The 22,232-nt window shown below is 36.3% G+C and overlaps 1 protein-coding gene across 19 annotated transcripts in view; it reads right to left on the minus strand.

Moving 5' to 3' along the window:
• DMD (dystrophin) overlaps positions 1–22,232 on the minus strand; it is a 1,076,492-nt gene that overhangs the window by 286,931 nt on the left and 767,329 nt on the right. For all 19 annotated transcript variants that reach the window (XM_042788288.1, XM_042788292.1, XM_042788293.1 and 16 more), the window contains one exon: positions 21,532–21,649. In XM_042788288.1, coding sequence (XP_042644222.1) covers positions 21,532–21,649 — 118 coding nt within the window. The remainder of the gene's footprint in view (positions 1–21,531; positions 21,650–22,232) is intronic.

The following is a 22,232-nucleotide window of genomic DNA, read 5'->3' on the forward strand; positions in this document are numbered from 1 at the left end:
GAACAGAGATTCCTAGAGTACTCAGAAAGCAATTGAAATTATCATCGAGCGGTAGTTCCAACATTGCACCTCTCACTGCAGGGTTGATTCCAGAATGGTGCAGACTAAGGACTAAACAGATGAGAAATGCTTCAACAGGGAAAGGACACTTCTACCTATCAGTAAAGAAACCCCTGCTCAAGCCTAGGGAGAAAAACTGTGAGTATGCACACATAGCAACATGTTCAAGTCAAAGGAAATGCAAAAGGATCTGAAGAAACAGAACTGGAAAACACAAAGCACAAACAGAGCAAATCAAGGATAGCCTAAGGCCCAAGTACTTAAATTTAATCTTGAAGCAAATCTAACCCCTCATTTCAGAAACCTGTATAGGAAGGTCACAAAACATCAACTCATTTCTGTGCCCTACCTGGATGAGGATTCCTGATTTAAGCTTTAAGGTATACTTGACACAACAAAGATCCTGGTCTACAGGAAGGGTGAATACCAGAAGTGGTTTTGAAATGCTCAAGTAAAATCTCTGTGCTATGGCTACAGCATGTGGCCCAGGGGTTCCGCTGGAGATCTGGGGGACAAAGATTGCCCAAACACTTTCCACAGTGCTGCTGGCAAATAGGCAATAGCTGCCACCTACTGCTTGCAAATAACTACTCAAGCTCCTTTCCCCTTAGACTCTGAGACATTCAGTGTGTTATCATCTGATTCTCAGCAACCTGGGTATTTTGGTTCATAGCTGACAAAAGCATAATAGCTTATATCAGCTGCCCATGAATGAAACCTACAAAATACCCACCTATTTTTGTGTTGTCATAAGTTTCTTTGTTGGTGAGTTTTTTGTAGGGTTTGGTTTTGTTTTTTTTTTTGGGGGGGGGGAGTGGGAGGGGGACTAAGAGAAGAATTACCAACAAAAATCAAAATATTTATAGATGGGTCTGTTCTGTAATGTTTCATGAGGTTTCTATTCAAGTAAGACATAGTAGCAGTCCGTCTCTAGGGACTGTGCTTTTGTAAGCAGGACTGATTTTTTCATTGCATACCACAGTCCTGGGATTCTGTGATGACCTGCTCTCCCACCCAAGAGGGGAAGGAGGCTGCATCATGAAAGCTGTACCCAGGACATCTCAGGAGCCGACTTAGACAAGTGAGTATGAATACACAATCTCGAAATCTATGAAACACCTTTCCTTATGAAAATATCTGGTCTATTTCCCTTAAGAAGGGAAAATAAAAGCTTCTGACATGGGAACTTAAAAAAATAACATGCAAAATGGTTTTGCTTTATTACAAATTGGAATTGAAGAGTTCAGGACGTTACTATTTAATCTAAACTGAAAAAAAAATTAAAATGTTGTTTCCTTGAATCAGTGTGTGACACAACCTACTTAATAAAGTACTTCAGCTGACAATAAATGCACCATGACATCTACATAATTAATCTGGTCTTTCTGTGCTATAATATAATATAAAACAGTGCAGTATTACAGAAAACAAAGTATGTAGAAATAATGTATTAGAGGCCTTTATAAATATGACATTATTTAATTTAAGGTAACATAAAAATCCCTTGATTATTGTAAGTTTACATCTTCCAAATGATGTTCCCATTTGAATGTGGACTATTGAATAGTTTTTGAATAACAAAAAATCCCAAGCCTCTAAAGCTTAACTTATGAGAATTCATTTCGAAAATGTACTGAAAACCACCGTGTAAATCAGTGTCTCTTCAGGATGCATTTTGTTCCTGTGGATAATCTTTAGTGGGATGTTTCCCACAGAAGGAAAGGTAAATACCACTTACAGATTTATGCCAAACAAAAATGTTTAGGAAAATCCAATTTCAGTGTATATTGTATTAGAACTGATCCCAGCAACCCACAAACCCCTCACTTGCAGCTGATGAGTTACTGACTACATGTGAGAAGGGTCAGAGCGTTGCTATTAAATAATGTTGTTGGACAGTAGAAGACAATTTTTAAAGTATCCTGAACATCATGGGGGTGTTGTGCAAGGGGAGTGGAACATATAAAAGGCTTTCTCTGACTGGGTACTAACAGGAATAGGTTTATGAAAATATTTAAGAGTGTTTTATAAGATAGCAATGAGAAATCTCGGTACAACATTCTTTCAGGTTAACACATTGCCTATAGCCTTGGAAGGGCTATTTCTGCTTCAGGACTTTATAAAATCCTTAAGGTTACAAGGAACATGTGGGATTCAGCACAAAGAATATTAATTTCTTCCAAAGTCCAATCACCTTTACCTGGAACCAGGAAGACAACACTAGAAATAAGAAACAAGAGTTCCCAAACCAGAAAAATAGAATCATCAATGGCATGTGAGACAATCGTTCCAGAAAAGGATTTGCCCAAGTTTTAGAGAACTAAAGAAAAAAAAATTGATCACTACTTCCTACCTTGAATTTAAGGCCTGCAATAAATAATATTCAGTAATTAAAAAAAAAATATATATGAAAGAAAACCATACAAAAGGCTATTTCAAAGACTACAAAATATGCTGAAACCTAAGTAAACATTTAATATGGCTAAGTAAGTAAGCTTTGCCAGGAAAAATAATGTAATTGTCCCTACTGTACTCTAGATTATAAAACCATATATTACTGAGATCAGACTCTGATCTTTATCTTTTATATATCATTGCACCTACATACTATGATGACTACACCTTGAAAACACCTAGATAGACAGAATAAGTGTGGCTCCATGTGCAGTATTAATATCACTGAAGCACAGAAATTTAAAATAATTAGTAATGAAGACAAACCCCTTTTATCCCCATAGTTCATAAATTTCGGAAGCACCTCAGTTTACAAGTCCTATGCCTTCTCAGTTTCAAAGCCTAATCTCTTTTTTAGTGTGGCACTCTCCCTTTATATCCAATCCTCTTCCTTCCCCCCCATTTGGCAACAGTAAAATATCTTTAAGAAACAGCATTTAAAATTATCTCAAGAGAATTCTTAATTATTCAGTTTAGAATTTATTTACCAATCAATCTGCAAAGGGGAAATCTGGAAAAAAAGGACATTTTCTTTATAGACTTAAGGAAAATAAATAATATAAAGTGATTTTATCAATCCATGTGGCAATTAACTAGTTTTATTTGAATATAAAACCACAAAAATATTTGACAATTAACAAATCCAAACTGAGATTCAGTTTAGACAAAATACATAGAACAGGTTATTTCCTGAAGTGAAACCTTGAACCTCATACACTTCCTAATCACAGTGCTCCAGACAGAAGCCCTCACTGTACTTCACTTATACCAGTTTTGCACTTGCTTACTGGGAAGTGCCCCAGCATGGCTCCAATCGCCCCCAGTTCAACACCAAACTCTCTCAAATGAATAACTGAGGGACATGGTGAGATTCTACCAGTATGTAATTTCGAGGTTGTTAGTCAATTTCTTTATTTAATCACTACTGTTCACTAATTGCTCAATAGTGATTATATCACTAAGATGGCCAAAAGGAATTCTCCTGAACTGACTGGAGATTTAGTAATTTATTAGAACCAGTAACAACGCAGGAAGCTGCATTTAAAGCAATCAGATACAAGATAACTATTTTTCAATCTGGTTATCATTGATTTAGTACACTGAGGAAAGAACAATCTCAGCAAAGGAGACTGCTGGCTTAAGATTCGGTTTTGTTCATTAGCAAAAATTTTTATACTGTGTTTTTCATACTCTAGGTATAATAGAGAAACAACAAACAAAAATCTCTCTGTTAAGAGTTCATATAATTGATAAGACAAATAGAACTCTTCACTGAGAGAGTTTACTCTCTAGTGTTTAAAATATTACAGCACTGGAAACAGAAAAGTAGTCTGAGAAGATGCTGTCAGTCACAGTAGAAATAATGTTCATGTTACTGTAAGTCACATTCAGCCTATGCAAAGATGAAAAAAACAATCATTCCATGGTCAGTTTGATAAGTCCATTGAATCCAGTAGACACTCAAAAAAACCTGAACAAATAACGAATAGCAATAGAATTATCAAGCTAGAAAACCTCCGCTTTCCTTGTCCAACAAATTATCTAAACTACACTAATTTTGCTCTGTAGGAGAGTGCTTTTCAGAAGCACTATTGACAATATATTGACATTTTCCTATGAAGTAATTTTTTCAGTGTAGGGTCATAGATCTGAAGACTAGAGGGACTAATGCAATCTGACCTGCTGCAGAATATAACTGGAGAACAGCAGAATTATGGACAGTTATAATGCGTGTTATCAAAAGAAGCTGCTGGTGCACTGATACCCCTTTGCTGAAAAATGAAAATCGTTTTATATGCATTTTTGAGTGTTCCAATTTACTTATTCCTTGTAAGAATTATAATGATAAAAAGACACATTGAGCTTGAAATCTAGTCAATTCTGAAAAATTACTTAGGAATAGTTTCATATTTTTGTCATAATCTCTCAAATCTTAAGGGTTTTTTTCCCCCCTCCCTTCTGTAGCAACATGAAACACCTACTGCATTGAAAGAAAAAAAAGAAACCGAGATTTTCATTCTTAGGGTACTGAGTAACCTTTACACTCTATGGCTGTGCAGAATGGCTGTTACTGGTATGTAGAATGTAAGCGTAAAGAAGAAAACATTTTATGTCCTCTGCCAGTTGTAACAACTTCACTTGTCAGTGTTAGTTATAACAGATTAAGAAGTTGGTGGGAGAGGCCATTGCACTGCATTCACAAAATCTTGCTAGAGAACTGGATGCAGACCTGGTCTGATTGTGATTTGCACAGCCATAGGACTGCAAGCACAACACTGCCGCACGTGACAGCGCATGCACCAGCCTGCACCACAAGCAGAAGAGAGCAAGACATGGTACTGTGCAGAGCTAAGCTGAGTACCTAGAGATTGCAATATCAGAAAACACTGAAAACATAAAAATTGTAGATTTTTGCAAGAGATGGGTTAAAAACAGGTTAAAAAAGCCCAAGTTCATCATTATCATTGGTTGCCCTGGAAGCATACCATAGCTTCAAAATTGTCAATACAAGACTTCTTTCAATCGTATGCTATCCTGAAAATTACTCCTACATCTCCCTAGAATTTAAGTCCTTTACAAAGTTGTTTTCAAAGACAAGTACACATTTTAAGCTTCATTTTTTAATAGTCCAACAGACTGGATTCATTGCTGTTGGAGTTGCAGCTCCATAATATACTTTTCTTTGAATGTTCTGGATAGATAATTGTTTTGTATTTCAACCTATTTCATAAGTTTTTAACTAATCTATACTTTCAGCCATATAAAATATAGTTTAGTTAAACTTTTGTGGCAGTATAAACCACTAGTTTTTCCAATCCTAAAGACTGTAAGTGTGTCTTACTAAACAGCAAGCAGGTTTTATGAGAGGCATGATGGATAAACTAGAAAATACGGATTTAAATAGAATCATAATAGGCTATTGGATCTTTTTTTACACTTTTCTTCCACTAAACAGTATATAAATTACCATGTAAAAGGGAAAAATAAATTATGAAGAAAACCAGATGTTTTTCATAGGGCTACAAAACCATTCCAAAGGCACAACAGCCATGTACTACATGAAAGGCTTTCTAATGCCTTCCAATTTTGTCTCAGTCTCCTGTAAACCACATGAGTGGAATCACTGTTAAAACATCACTTAATCTTTGTTTTTATCTTGTGGTTACCTTGCTCTTCATTATTGTATTGTTTTAAGCAAATAAACTTAAACTAACTTTTTTTTTTTTTTCCCCCCTACGAAAAAGATTCAGTTAAAGTTCTCCATATGTCAATTGTTTCTTGCTGAAAGTGCTCTACCTTCTTTTCTGCTGCTTTCCAGAAGAGGAGGTGCCTGACCTGAGTCTTATTCTTCAAAGAAGAATCACTTCAATAAAGTCTATCATACAACATCCCTTTATAAAAGGCTCTGTTCTTATGAACAGTCGTGAATCTGTGAGAGACTGGTCTAGGGAGAACATTTGGATAGTAGATGCAGAGTCAAATGAGGATAAGTTTAAAGCATTTATTTTTTAAATGCTGAAGTACTTAAGGAGTTACAGGAACAGTTTTAACATCTCCTAAGTTGCTGCCTGGAGGCTATCATTATGGAGTGGAGCTGGATAGGACAGAGGACACAGCAGAGAACAGTTGGAGCCAGCCTACTCAGATAGTAATTTATGCTTCATCTGTCCTTTATCTTTTCTCGTAAAGCAGCATTTCTTAACCTTTTTCAGAGGCTTATAAAAGTCATACTTCTTAAACAATTACCTTAGAAAGTCATAGCAACACTTTAACTAAATATGGAAAAACACTAATAATGTGTCATCTAAGACATTTTATGCATCCCTTAGATGGCCAGTAATGTGATGAGATGGTTTAGCCAATAAACCCAAAATTAATGGTGGGGTGGAAACTCAGAATATCTATCTTAATGTGAAGTCTGTCATTTATGCCAGTAAGATGTCGATGTGGCTTTCATGCACCATTAATCTATTAAGGTATTTATAGAAAGATTACTCCTAATCATATATGTATCATAATGTATAACAACAGGTTTTATAAAAAAGCCTATGGCTTATAAAAAAAATTAGACAAAACAGAAAGTGTGTACACAAATTAAGCTGCATATAAATAAGTGCATGAATAATACCTGGGAAGGAGGAAGGAACTCTAATCCTCTATATTATTGTGCAGTATTCTAGCTTCTAAGAAGAGATAAAAGGTATTACAGAGGAAACCAGGAAGAAGAAGCCCTCAAAGCCTTCAGCTGTCTTTCTGGGGTGAAGAAGAGCAATGAAAATGTGCCTGGAAGACTGGTCAAAGCATGAAAGCCCAGGAGGAAGAATGTTCCCTTCCTTGGGTTCTCAGAGGCTAAGAAAGATAGGCAATAAGATTTCAACAGATTTAAGTGCTTTTTTAAAAAACCACACACTCATAATCTCATTTTGTAGTTTGATACTTTTGGTGGGTAATTATTTCCAACTACTGCAATGCTATGATTTCATTTTGTTTTGTTTCACTAGGGCAAGCCTATTTATTTTTTATCTAAAAATCACTTCCATATAATCAAACTGATGAAGGTCACTCTGTTCCTTTGGAAGTGTCAGATCAAACAGAATGAACTGAAAACTGTTAAGTGGTTTCCACTATGCACCAAGTGAGTAATTCAGCGCTGTGAAGTATGCTTTATGCCTTGCTATACAGAGTCGTAGTTAGAGATCAGACTAAGCTGGTAGCACATCTAAAGAAATCAGTTTCTTGTAACAAACAAAAAGCAACTTCCATGACCGAGGACTGAGAAGAGCATGCAAGAACATATTATTTAGAAAATGGGTCCTACAGAAAGCATCCACTAGTTTGTCAAATTCTTATAAAAGTGTTTCTGTATATAACATTTATCATCCCTCAAATGAAGTTTTCATGATCATTCTTTCACTAAATGAAAAAGGGAACAGATCATGGTATGCATGATGTGGAAGAGCATTTACCTCGCATTTTAAAATGTTATATAATCTGTAAAATTTTGATGTGAGAAATAAACACTTACCCTAAGTAGAAGTAAGATTCTTCAGGATTTAGTATGAAATAGGTAACAAACCTAAATATAGTTTTGCTAGAAACCTACAGAAACAAATAAAAATATCTATATGCAAATACACACAAATATTGACTAGGAAGATGGATAGACAGATTAGAGAATGGACTTCTGATAACTCTCTATTGCCATCAGAGGCTTAAGAAGTCGAGCAGGACATTTATGGAGAAATGGACCACCACAGTCAGTTCACTGATCAGGCAGGAGGCAGGGTCGGAAGTGATTCTTACCTGACCCCAGGAGCAGGATGAATATGGACAAGCCACCAGAAGTTAACTACATTTTTTATTTTTTATTTGGCAGACACTCCCATATTTGGATGATATTTAAAAAATAACTTTTTGGTTACATTGTACTAACTGAAAAACCAGAGGGTTCCCTTGCTGGAATGATTTAATAATCTCAGAATGTTTGTTTGATTCAATTTTCTTTGTTCTATGTATAAAATAGCTACTGCATTATTGAATTTAGTTACTTTCTTAAATAGTCATCACATAATTATGGATACTTATATTAGACTTAGAAATGGTATTTAGACTGATGGAAAGTACCCAAACTGAAGCCACAGGATTGTGACAAATCTGATTAACTAGGTAAGTGAATATGTTAGTAATCCAATCATTTAAGTTTTAAATTTATAGAAAAGTTTTCAAATAACTTAATAGGAAAAAAAATTTAATTGCTGTCTTTTCTTAGGAATGTAATTACTAATTAGAAGTGACTAGGTATTTTACTATTTATCTTTGCTCAAATGTACGTTAATATTTTTTCTAGGATTTTGTTTACTTAAGATATTAGAGGGAAAATAACTTATAATTATGAATCTAATTTCTGTTCATGGATGATAGCACTTGTAATAATCAGCCTACCTACAAAATACTTAAGAAAACCTTTTTTTCAGAAGAAACATGACTTGTCTGTTCCTGTATTTAAAGATGGGGCATTTAATTAGTGAAATTATATTTTACTTTCTCTGAACATAAACAAGAATGCTATTAGCATTATTAAAGTACATCAGCTTTCACATACTAACGCTTTCATAGACTTCCGTACTTACTGATGCAAAAACATAATGGTAGGTCTGGCAGTTTAAGTCCTGAAATGTATGAAATTCATTACCTACCTAATGAGGCATACAGGCAATGCATTTCATAATTCTTAGTACCACATAACTTTGTACTGCCATCATACACTCATATTTACATTGTATATTTTTAATGTCATCAGTCTGTTAGTTTAAGGTGAGACTTGCTTTTCAAATATATCTGCATTTGTTAACCTGAACACTGATTTCTTTTGGTTTTGATTTAATAGATCCAGCTCTAACTGTCTGGGCAAGACTGTAGGAAATCTTAGAGTACCAAAATATGTATAAAATTAAAATGGATTTAGAAATTCTGCAAATGTGTGAATATCAGCCTCCAAGTTACTGAAGCAAAGTTTTGCATACTGTTTATATTCATATTTTCTTCTTCAAGAAGCAAAATAATTTCCTCAGAACCTCCACTCCCCAAAAAAGCCATAAATCCAAAATTCAAAATCCAAAGACTGCAACTGGCTTTGATTCATTTTACAATGGATAAACAGCAAATCTCTTCCTTCTGTTACTTGACATTAAATATTTTATGAGCTATCAAAATAAAAACATCTAAAAGCTAAGTTTTTGTTTTCTATAACCCTCAAGGTCCAAATCCTTACCACTGTAATGCTTACTAATTAAGCTGCATCAGCAAGGATAAACTGGGACGCTTTGTGCAATAGCCAATAAGCAACACAGCGGCTCCCATTTGTTGGTCTTAACTCTGAGACCATCTGTTGGGCTACAGTTGCTCTCTACAGTATTCCATGACTGAGAATTACGAGCACAGACTATTGTGAAGCTTTTGCTGTGCTTCTTCTGACAATGTCAAATCTGCACAGTGATGCGACGGCTGTACCTCCACGGCATGTGCCTCTCGCCGGAGGTTAGCTGTGAGGTGACCCTAGAGCTCCATTCACTCACCTATGCAACAGTTCCGGAAAGCAGGGTGCTGGAAAGAATTCTGAGCTCAGCTCGGTGGATGAACCAAAAAAGCCACACACGCATCAGAAGAAAACAGTGGGCCAAATCAAAACATAATAGCTTTGACTTTTATTTTTGCCTTTGAAAACAAAGAAAACTTTCAAATGAGCAGGAATTTATTTCAAAGCAAAGAAGTAAAAGTGTTTCTTTAAAAAATGTTTCTATATTCAACTTAAAGCATAAATTTGGGGCATTTTGTATCCAAATTGAACCGAATATTGTTTATAACTAAGGACTGATTAGGAAATTAAGGGTCTATCATAAAAATGCTTATACTTGAACTATTAAAGGAGCAGATATCTGCAAGCATAGAAGCATGTAAGAAAAAAAAGTAACTTTTTTTTTCCCTGCTTTTAATATACAGGACTAGTTCTCAAGGTCACATGAACTGGGTCCCAAGGTATGGAGCCTGGCATGACATATGCATGTATTTGTTTCTTAACAACTAAATAGATACATAAACTTTAAAACCACACAGAATACTGTATTTGTCATATTAGTCCAATATTTTAGCTGACTAATAAAAGAAAAATAAATATATTAACGTACTAGTTATACCAATCTTGAGAAAAGGAAAGATAACTTGCCTTTCACTATGTTTTTGGTTTGAGAAGGGGTTGGGTTTGTTTTAGGGTCTTTTGTTTTGTTTTAATCAGACATCTATGCTTCTTTGTTCATGTTATCTTTGGTACTCCAACACAGATCATAACATTCATGAGACACTAAATGGACTAAATCAACTCTAGACAAAACAACACACTCCAAAGTCACTATTCTGATATGGCTGAAACTCAGAAAATTTTGAACTTAACACACTAAATAGGTTTAGCCTAGATACTAGGAAGCACTTCTTTACAAAGTAGGTGGTCAGACACTGGAAGAGGCTTTCTAGAAAGGTCATTGATGCCCCAAGCCTGTCAGTGTTTTAGAGTCATCTGGAGAATGCTCTTAACAACATCCTTTAACTTGGTCAGCCCTAAATTGGTCACACAGTTGGAATAGATGATCATTGTCGGTCCCTTCCAACTGAAATAGTCTATTCTATTGTATGTTCTACCATAAAGGTCAACATCCTGTTTGCAGGAAAACGTGTAAAATGGAGCAAATAAAAGGCATCCAACAAACAGATTAAATCATTACTGTTGCCATCTTCATATAATGCTGCAGTGAAGAAAGCCAAGTGTTAAAAGCACAAAACATCAGGGATAATAATAGTGTAAATGTAATGAATATTCTGCAAAATTATTGTATCTCTTCATCTGGAATACTGCACTCATTTCTACACTTAAGAAGATAAAGCAGTTTGATATTTCCAGGAAAAACTTTAATGGCATACACATTTCCAATACTGTATGCAGGTTCCCATCCAATTAAAATACAATGAAATAAAATATTTTCTAAATATACTGTTTCAGGTCCTAAGTTTCACCAAGACCAGATGCCATCACTTTCTCACCATATATCAGACTGTTTAAGATCTACTCTCCTTTGCTGTTACTCAGCTAGGGATTGTCCAGGTCACTCTGAGGGGTCATTCTCTCACCTATCACACAATAGGCCTCCTGATAAGAAAATGAAATACGAGCAGCTAATCTCCAGAACTTTTATGCTATTTCCCCTTCCTTCCCTTTTTGGACTGATAAAGGCTGACACAATCCTATGGGCATTGCTATCCGCTAAACACAGATTGAAAAGCCTCAGAGCCACCATTTTCATCTGTTGATGGTCCTTAAAACAGTAATAAAATTAAATTATTTTAATTATTTACAGTATTTCAGAAGTCACCATAATGATGATTTGGTATATGTAACAAAATGAAACCACCAGCTGGTGCAACCATCCACCAAAGTCTTAGGACCTCTCTCACACAAACTAAGCCAGTATTTACTCATGCTGGGCTTGCAAAGGAGCTTTTGGACTGTGCGACACATTCTTTTCATTATTGGTTTATTCCCAAGTCAAGCAAAGCTAAAACCACAATAAATTTATATTGAGGATAGCCAAAATAAAATCCGTAGGCCAAATGTACTCTAGGGTGCTTAAGTAGATTGTCTGAGAACAACTGCAGGTTCCAATATACATTCTTTGTGTACTGCATTAATTTTAGAAAAAGAGATGGGACACAATGTACACCAAATCTGCATTTGCCTGATATCACTGATTATGTGGCATCTAAATTTAGCTTGTAATCTCTGCAAAGTAGGACCTTTGTTTCCGGTTTGCTCTGTAATTACTACAGAAAATTATGGTCTGCCATAAATAAATATATACATTTCTGACAGTTTTTAAAATAACTGTGACCATTAAATGCTACCCATCAAACTCTGGGTGAAATGTCAGTGGACAAGTAATTTGGTCACATTTTGAAAACTCTATTTCTGATCAATTTCTTTTTTGTTATTTCCATTTATTTTCATTTTGACTAATTCATTGCAATACAGTTAGCATAGCTCTTCTGTTTGTATCGTCATGGATAAAAATAAAATAAAATGTGTATTTTTACTGTTTACACGTCTGCTGCTAGTCAAATTTACAATGTTCTGTGCAAGCTACTATTTTTAACACAGTACTGCCTTGAAACACTGGACAAAGCAAAAAAGACTTAGGTTTGACATATTTAAACAAAACAGAAAAAAAAAATAGCCTTCTGAAAATGTATGGCAGACAAAGACTGGGAGATAAGATATATTAACCCACCTTATCTAGGTAAAGAAACGAACATATGAAATTAAAAGACTTTTCTAGTATTACAAGGAAAGTCAGTAGCAGATCTGGAAATGAAATCGAGGTCATCCTCACCTCTGATGATAGAAGAAGTTTCCTCTTACTGTATTTTCACTGAACCCTAAAGGCAAAAAAAAAAAATCCATATTCTATCACACAACTGACCTCAGGCATAACGAGTAAGTCAGTGCTTAGTGTCTGGCATGAGGAAGAAAAATGAAGAATGGTTTGGCAATTCCTTGGATGCAGTCATATTTTTAAGGAAAGAATAAAAAATCCTGCTTTGTTTGTTGTGGTAGCCCACCTTACTAGTAGGCTGCCCCAGTCTTTGCAAGCATTCTCTTTCTACTTTCCATCACACATATGAGAGTTTCTCTTGATATCCTGGAATTTTTTGCTACCCTTATCTTGCCTCTTCTTTCACTGATTAAAAGTATAGATGCAACTAAATTAATCCCTAGTCCAAGTGTTTATATTAACATTTGGGTGCCAGGTCCTATTCCAGATAAGTGAAAACATGATTATTCATTCTCCAACTTTGCCTCCAAGAACAAAGCATTTCCATTACTTTCAAAGCAATCTGTGGCTTCTTGCTGACAAAAGTCACCCTATGTGGGTATCTATCAGAGCACAGAACCTTCATTGCTGATAGCAGCGTCCCTCTCAGTTCTCTCTGAGATGTTTCTGGCATACAATGCAGGAAGCGTGGGCAGTGTTTCTGAGCAGAAAGCAGACAGGCAGAGGCACAGATCTGCTCCATTTCTGTTGTTGCAAGCAGATAGAGGTTTATTAAACTTAAGAATGCAGAGATATCTCAAATGGTACCAGAGAAGCTGGTAAAAGCAAGTCTAAGAGAAGCTAAAATCTAAAAATAAAGACTAATATTTTTTATTTTTTTTTTTCCAGATCTCACATGTTACAACCAGAAAAATAATGGCACACTTCATGTACAAAGCTGTGAAAACACTATTGCTTCTGAATATGCCTGCGCAACCATTTCTAAGTGCGATACAGTTTTTCTGCATTACCTACATACCCTACAGACTAGAGCCCTGGTCTGAGGTATGACAGAAATTTTTACAAGTCAAGTCCCAGAAAGAGGCGGTAAGCAGAGGGCACAGCCATAGAGAAAGACGAGCGCAATGACATGGTGCAAACAGAACAAGGGAATTAGCAACACAGAAATGAGGTAAACTGGTTACGTAAACCAGCATTTTCCACACCGTGGACAGGAGGAGAAGGAGAGGAAAGGGAGGAAGTACAGGAAGGCAGATGAAAATACACCTCTAAGAGTCCCTGTGATCTTCAGGAAAGAGCCCGCGAGCTCTGCTTGTGCCACATGTTGCCTGGGACCCCGGCAGCAGTCTGACCTGCGGCCTCAGCTCAGGCAGCATCGGCCACGCTCGCCGGGGCCTGCGGGCTGGCTGGGCAGGAGGAGGCCATGAGCTGCCTTGTGCCCGTCACAGCTGGTTCCAGCTGGCTCCAAGAGTTGTGGGGGCATCCGGCGCCTGCCAGAGCTCCTGCCAAAGAGAGGAGCCAGAGGTGCCCCTGCCCAAACGCGTTGCAGACAGGGCGGTGGCAGGCCAGGGGAACAGGCACGGTGGGCAGCTGGTGAGGAAACACAAAAGGAGAGAGGCAAGGAAAAGCATGAAGAGGCATGTTTGGAGAAAGGAAATGGAGGAGACATGTAGAAGGGGACAGTGTTGGGAACACGGCTGGAGGCACACACTTGGAAGGAGGCACTCGTGACATGTCCTGATATTTCAAGCAAACCCCCCTCAGCCAAGAGCTCAGAGATAGTTCAGGTGCCTTCAGGATGCTGCACTGAATCTTTAAAATGGTTTTCACAGTGGTAAATATGAAAGGTTAGGTTTTCAGTGTTTTTATAGATTATTTAAATCACCCATAAAATACATAAAAGCACAAACATGAAAATGCAACAAGTATGTGTAACTGTGAAAAATCAGTCAAATGGTTTTGATACAGATGGCAGCAGATGTGCGACAGCATAGTTCCTGGCAACTTCTGTACTTCACTCGTCTTGTTAAAGTAAAAAAAGAAAGCTCCTTCAAATGGATGAAGATTTCTGAGTGTTAAAGATTTTCACAAAGACTTTAGGAGGGTAGTTATATAAAACCAGACTGTTAAAATATGAGTCCCCTTGAGCATAAAAGAAGGAAAAGTTGCCCCTAAGATCACTATTAATAGGACATAACACAGAAGGGGAGCAGACAGTAGAACTTGGGAAAGCAATTTCCAGCTGACAGACTGTAAACAAGACTTTCTGTCATTTCATGTCTGATCATGGTTCTGGGCAACACTTACTTTCACCTAATTGGAGACTGAATAGGTTGAAGGGGGTGGGGTGGGGTGTGAAGATTTAAATGTTTTGGCCCTTTTACTAAAATCTCATCTATCACCTCAGTCTCCAAACATTTTAGAACAGCAGAGTAAATTGCAGAATGTTAAATAGGCTTGAATTTTCTTGGCTCACTAAATTAGGAAATTTTTTTTCTGTATTCTGACTGACCACCTCTATTGATTAACTTGGTCCCTAAATGATAAGCAACGCAGGTTAAAAAAAATGAAGGAAGCAGACTCAAACACCAGCTCTCCCATACCAAATCCATCCCTAGGCTAAAGTGGGAAGCATGTTCTCCTTCTGACAGGTGATGGTATATCCCAAATCTTTCAACCAGTTAACTTCATGTACCTATAGCTACATCATACGATAATGCATAACCTGTTAGGGTGAAGAATCCCCCCTACCAAACCATGCTTTCCTTCTCGGGGGCTGGGGGAAATAAGAGTGGAGGGTGTTTAACTTTTCAGGGCCTATTTGAAATTATTTAAAGGCTTTTTAATATCCCTCTTTCTGAAAGGTCTCTTCCTGCAGCACAGCCTTACTGTCCTCACTAGACTTTATCTTTGCTGATCACAGTCTCACAATTAGCAGAGAACTCTGTGGTCATATTTTCCTGATGAGAGATTTGGTCAACCACTCTGCTTTCCTAGCTTTTTTGGAGGATAGATGACAAAATTTTACCAACATTTATGATTTGGGGAAAATTAAGTGCCTCTATCCAATACAGCAATCCAGGGTGCCTGTTCTCCAACACAGAGTGATTTCTAGGAACATAAAACTTAGAATGTTTTTATCTATTTAGAAGTACCTGGCCTAGAACTAGCCAGCTATGTTCCACCTGAATTATCACACAACACAAAGTTTAGTAGTTATCTAACTCTCTTCACAGGACTGAGAAGGTAAGTGAGCTCTGAGCAAGCCACCAGCAATGGTATCACCTAATACGCCTAGCAGCTCTAGGGCTATGAGAAAATCTGTGTGACTTTTACTCAAGAATATAGCCAGAAATGGAGGAAGGTCACCTTGTAGACTTGCGGCCTTTTTGGGAGCACTATGACACCTGAAGTAGGCAGTTTAGATCTTGCCCTTTGTCCACTGAGCCATATGTTTCTAGTATATATAGCCTAAAAAGTAATATATAACTGTAATTCCCCAATCATTGAGACATTTCTGGAGCAGGTTATTTCCTGTTCTTAAAGGGCAAGTCTCCCCAATGTTCCAAAATAACTTCTTACTCCTTCTTAAAATGTCCCATAACTTTCTTACAAATCCTGTAGCAGCAAATCTGTGCCAAGGAACAGATTTCAAATTAGGTACTCTTCTCAGTAACATGCTATCTTTTTCAGAGCTACAGTTTTATCTTGTTACTGACATTTCTTTAACAGCAAATGGTTTCTCCCTTCCTTCATCTCCATGGCATAGAGTTCTCATAGTAAAAACAAAGTTTCAGCTGTGAAGAAATACATCAGGATAATTAATAAACTTTGCATCTTTATGAAATAAGAAAGCTATTACTTAGGTTCTTGAAAAGTTCTTGAAATATGTGAGGTCCAAAGAATAGAATACTGGGGTATATTCAATAATTCATCTTGGAAACATCAACAAGATAACTAGGCAAGCTGTATACAAGTACAGTTTTCTCTTACACTTTTTTTTTTTTTACAGTCTTGGTAACGAGTTTTACTACTGGATGACAAGTTCTAGATTTTATGGATTTGTTTTTTCAAGTGGTAAAATATTTGTATTCAATAGCTCTAAGAGAAAACCACGTGGATGGCAATACAATAGAGATGCCTATTTTATTAAGATGCTGAGAACTACAGTACAGCTGTAATTCACTGTGGAGTTTCCATACATTTTGATGTGAAAATGATGACAAGTTGATGATTCTGCCATAAAACTGTCAAATACAGCAAACTATTCAATAAATACATTTTTATGGAGTGGCACAGACACTCAGTCTCTTTTCAGATTAGTTCAAGCGCAGCTCTCCTAACAACCAATTATAACATATAGCTTTTCCTTTTTAAAACAAACAAACAAACAAAACACAACAAAAAAACCCACAAAACCAAAATAACTCTTCTGAAAACATACTCTATAAATTATGTGTACATTTGTGGAGTTGGTTTTAAAAACTGCCAAATAAAATTTCAAAAGGAATCATTTGGTCCCAATATGTAATTCTTGATCAAAACAGTCTTCACTGAAATGCTTGTATTTATTGCTATTATTTATGTATTTAATTTAATAGAACTTAATTAACCTCTCAAGTGATATTTTGGGAGTTCACTACATTTCACACAATTGCTGAAGACGTGTGTTACTTTGGCTTCTTTTAATCCTGAATGGGAGATTCTTTGGTTAGTAAGAGATCATTTCTTCATAGAGTTTTATAAATATTCATTTTCATACCTCTATCACTTACACCGTCAGAAACCACATTACAAAATAGGGATGTAAATTAGTAGAAAACTAAAACTGCAAAAAGGTTATTCATCATTACCTTTTGCATGTGTGTGAACACAGCAGTAGGAAGGCCTGCTATTTAAAGTTTCTTACATTTCCACGAGCTAGCAAGATCTAACAAAACCTTTGTAATTACTTTGGTATTTCTGATTCTATGACTGTAAATTTGTTTTTATTATCTCTCAGTATATTTCTATATTGACTTTTTACTGGCTTTATGTATTCTATACATAGAAACTGATGGAAAATAAAAGTAATTTTCAAAGTTTAATTACTTTATTATATTCAAAGTTGCTTATAAACTCATTCAATTTAAAGAAACAACATTTTCATCAGCAGTAAAGCAAAGCGTTTTGGAGCCGTGATGCATTATGTAGAGAAAAACATCATTGCGCAGCATATGGTTCTGTTAGAACAGAATGCTTTATCGAGGGCATTAAAGGAGCAAAGAGGTATCTTGCTTTTTCCCACAACTTTTCCACAAGACTAAATGTAATTATTATTCTTATGCATTCTCTAATGTATAAGTTGTAAACAATTATTTACATAAAATAAACATTTAAATATAACATTATGTAAACATAACACAAGCTTTACTTTATAGAGCCAAGTTTTTTTTATATAGTTTAGTTCCTGCAATTTCATGCAGATAATGTGGGGAAAAAAGGTTCAAAGGAAATTACTCAGTTGTATGACTTTATATTTAATTTCTGGTTTTATTTCCTAAAGAAAGACTAAACCTATGCAATACTATAACAATTCTGTTCAAAAATAATCTTGTGGTCATTGACTTTTTTGCAATTCTTCATAAAGATTCTCTAATAGGCATCTTTTGATTTGCTCAATTATGTATAAAATATTTACCTTGTTTGTTTTTATATATACTTTAAAAAGGCAATTTAGGTTCCTAAATATAATTCAAAGTTAGACTTTAACAAGCATAATATACGTATTTCTGCAAGCAGAATGACTTGAGTTACCAATGTTAGCACAAAAGACAGAACCTTCAGGGTTTTAATTCCAGTTGATGGCACGTTGACCCATCCTATGACCATGAATGCAGCTATCTTGTAGAGTAGCTACGAGTCTCATTTAGTATTTATAATATATTGGTGCAGTGATATTGGCCAGATGATTGTGTTGGATTTTTTTACTAACACCTTAACAGCAAAAGGCAATGAACAACATATTCATACAAATTAGCTCATCTTCTCCGCTTTTTACTTCTCTGAGTGTGAGATCCCATGCTTCAGCCTAGGAAGAGGTAGTGCACCACATTCAGTTGAGTCTATCAGCTCGTATGTGACGGAGCACCACAGCGCAGCCCTGCACTCCCTTTCCTTCATGGTGGGATCCAAAGCATTTGGCACCTGGCAGCATGACATTACAGAGGCTGCATGTGAGAGGGGTGCAGAGGAGCAGGAGGGCAGAGTGTGCACAGCTGCTGCAGAGAAACAGGAATGGCATAGTGCTGATGTGCAGGTCATGAAACTGGATAGATTGAATGAGTACTAATAACTGCTAAGACATAACCATGGTAACCGATTTGTATTCATGGAGGAGTCAAAACCACAGGAAACGAGAAACAGTCTGTGGGTGAGGTACTCATGGGAGGCTTGCAGCAGGACTCTGGTGCAAGGTCCAAGTATAACAGGGGGGACGCTCTCTAGGGCTGTGGGGAATCTGCAGGCTTTAGCAATTGGAGCAGGTTCTCTGAGCCAGGGTTCAGCTCTGGCTGCAAGCAATATTCCCAGGGATGGAGCTGGGGACAACACCCTGGGTGCAGTAGGCTGGGCTCAGTGTGCGCTGGACGGCAAGGCAAAACAACTGCACTGAGAGGGAGTGCTGTACAGCACAGCAGGCTTCAGAGGAGCTGTGTCAAGAGAGCGCACAGTTAAAGAGCACCCCAGCTGTGCTGGGGATAAGAAGAGTCTTCCTATGTTCAGACAACATGGCACTGTGAAGGGGCAGGAAAGGTGAACTACCCCCACAGTAAATGCAGCAAGAACAAGTGGATCCTGTCTATACAGGTATGTAGCAGGCCTAATTTAAACCAAACAGAGCAACCTCCATCTTCTTCATACAGTATACAGGGGGAAAAAAAGCCCATGCAATTAAAAATATAAAAATTACTGTTGTGCTTTTAAAGAAGCACTTCAGGTGACAGTATGTCACTTTTGGCATATTTTCAGAAAAACCTTGTGTGACATTGTAAAGTCCTAGCATTTTGTTTCCCATTGGAAATATAAAGATCTCCTTAAAATTCAAAAGGAATAAATATCTCTTGAATAGTGTTTAGTACTAGCTACAATTGTACAAATATAAACTAACTAAGCATGAGAAAACCTTAATGAATCTAGTTTGCTGCCTCAGAAGACTGGATCAAAAATGGCCCTGATCATACTTTATATGCAGAAATGCAGACCCTGTATATTTCTGACAATAAATATTTTGTTTACTTTATTTCATTAGCAACAGGATGGTGTTAGAAGATGCTATGTTACAGCAAGATGTATTTGAAAGAATATAAAGGGACATGACCTGTATCTACTACATTATAAGTTGCACTTTTGCAGTCAAGAATATTGACAGTTTCAGCATAGAAAATTAATTGCTGAATCACAGCAAAAATGAATCTTATATACTTTAAGTTCAAAACTAACAGATCATTTTGGGAATTCTTGTAGATAAAAAATAAGAAATCATCATATACAATATATTCACCACACTGCTAGCCACAGATGCAAGATGTAATATGGTTGGGTTACCACATATTCATAATTGACATTCTGACAGCTTGCTTTCCTTTTTTCGCTGTATTAGAAATAAGCATTTAATATATTTTAGAAGGTAATTTCACTTAGTGAAGTGGAGTTTTCTAACAGAACAAAATTTAGTCATGCATACAAATCACAGGAGGGCACATAGGAATTATGCTTGCATTTCATGTAAAGTCTACAATTCTTATCTTCACAAGACTTGTCTCAGAATTAAAAATGAAAACATGCTAGAAAATACTTATGGGAGTACTACATATGTTGGCATTAAATAAGTGCTGTAGAGTTAAGGTATATGTACACACTTCATCTGAACTCAACTGAGTATGTTACTCTAAAATTAATTTGCATGTCAAACAGGAACAGCTTCTAATGAAATATATAAGCACTATCCATTTCTTCTCAGACTTCATATAAAACAAATACAGATTCTCTCTCGGTAATACGTTTCAAGGTCAGGAAGATAATAGCAGTTAAACAATGTTATTTCACATAAGATACAATCTAAATAGTGCCTGTATGTGTTACTAACAACAATGCAGTCCAAACATGAAACGTGATTTTGTCATATTATGGAAAGTATTTTCTTGATGGAATAAAAAGAAAGATGTAATGTGTGTGGGTGTGGGTGTGTGCGTTTACATATATATATGTATTTTTTTTAAACTGTGGAGATAGAGAACTTTGGCCTATGTATACATCTTCACAATCAGCAGTTTCTGGGATCAATCCCTGATCTCCAGGCCAAGATGTACAGAGCAGTTTGCATCCACCTAAAGTGAATTGGCTGTGTCCATGTGCAAAGCATTTGGGTCTTTTCTAAGCTCCACAGGGGACCTCTAGGACCATAAGAAATTATTTTTTTTCTAGTTTTTACTCCCAAGTATAAAATGAAGATATATAACAGTCCACCACAGAAGGCTGCTTTTATAGCATGACCTTGAGTGTGTTTCATTCTATAGCGAAGGGCATAAGGACATGCAAGAATCCAAGGGTAACAGGACTACATCTTCTATAAACTTCTAAAATTTAATATATTAATTTTTCACCTTAGACACAGCTAGTTGATTAATTCTGGAAAGGGAAACCAGAACTGAAGAACTAATACAGACTAGTACAGAGCATCAGACTCATGTACCAAGTGAGGGGTGATAAAAGAAGAGGCTGCAGTTATACTATGGGGGATGGAGTTGAAAACTTCCTACAAGCCTATGGCTGTACTTTGTGAATTCTTTCTTCTTCCTCCTTGTTTAAGAAAAAATGTACTACTTTTATTATAACGATCACATTCTTTATTTTCTACAATGTGCTTCCACTATGAAGACAAGCAATATGAAATTAAGGTGAAAAATTTGAAATATATGAACACTTTCACTTTCATTTCTTCTATATGCAATTTGGAAAATCTGTGTGAGAACTGTCTCCTGATGGAACTTTCCTTCTCATGGCAAAGGCATAAAGTGTCTGAAAAATGCTGTGCTTATCAGGTATTACAACACTTTCCACATTTGCTGAAAAATCATATGGTAGCAGAATCAGCACTTACTGCGGTCAGTAATTATTGTCCTGGCCTCTTGATTGCTAGTCTTGTTTTTTAGATTTTGTGCTGCAGTTATCAGTTCATCCAGTTGGGGACGTCTTTGCTCCAGATCCTGTAGTATTGCCTAGTTGCACACAAATACAAAAATAAAACAAAAAGGCATGTAGAGCTATTGAGAACACCATGTAGAGGGACTGGTTTTTGTGCCAGCTTGATTTAAAGCAGAAAGATTGTTTGCTGTTTCAAATAATACAAAGAATTTGGTCTAGACCTTCCAAAAATTGTTACTACTCTTAACATAAAAATACCAAATATAACTTGTAATAATTTTAAAAGAACCTATAAAACTAGATATAAAACGACTATCATTCCTCATTTTTTAACTCATCAAATTATGCAAGGGCAAGCTATCCCTCTCTATAAAGCTAGAAGGGTACTATTCTTCTGTATTCTCTTAGATTTTACAGTGTATTTTAAAAAAGACCTAGGGGGGTTACATTCTTACCAGATTAGGCAGGATTTTCCTAGTAACTCATGAAGTCTAATTAGTAATGTTTGTTTCTTAGTATTTTAAGACTATTTAATTACTATCTATTGGTCTAAAGCCAATGTAAGACTGTTAATGTTGCTTTTTCTGTCTTGACACCTTACCTAGCAGGAAAGTAATTAACACTCACAATAACTCACTTAACTTAGTTAAGCAGATA

Source organism: Tyto alba, unplaced genomic scaffold (assembly GCF_018691265.1).
Source record: "Tyto alba isolate M040663 unplaced genomic scaffold, T.alba_DEE_v4.0 Super-Scaffold_14, whole genome shotgun sequence".
Classification (NCBI taxonomy): Eukaryota; Metazoa; Chordata; class Aves; order Strigiformes; family Tytonidae; genus Tyto; species Tyto alba.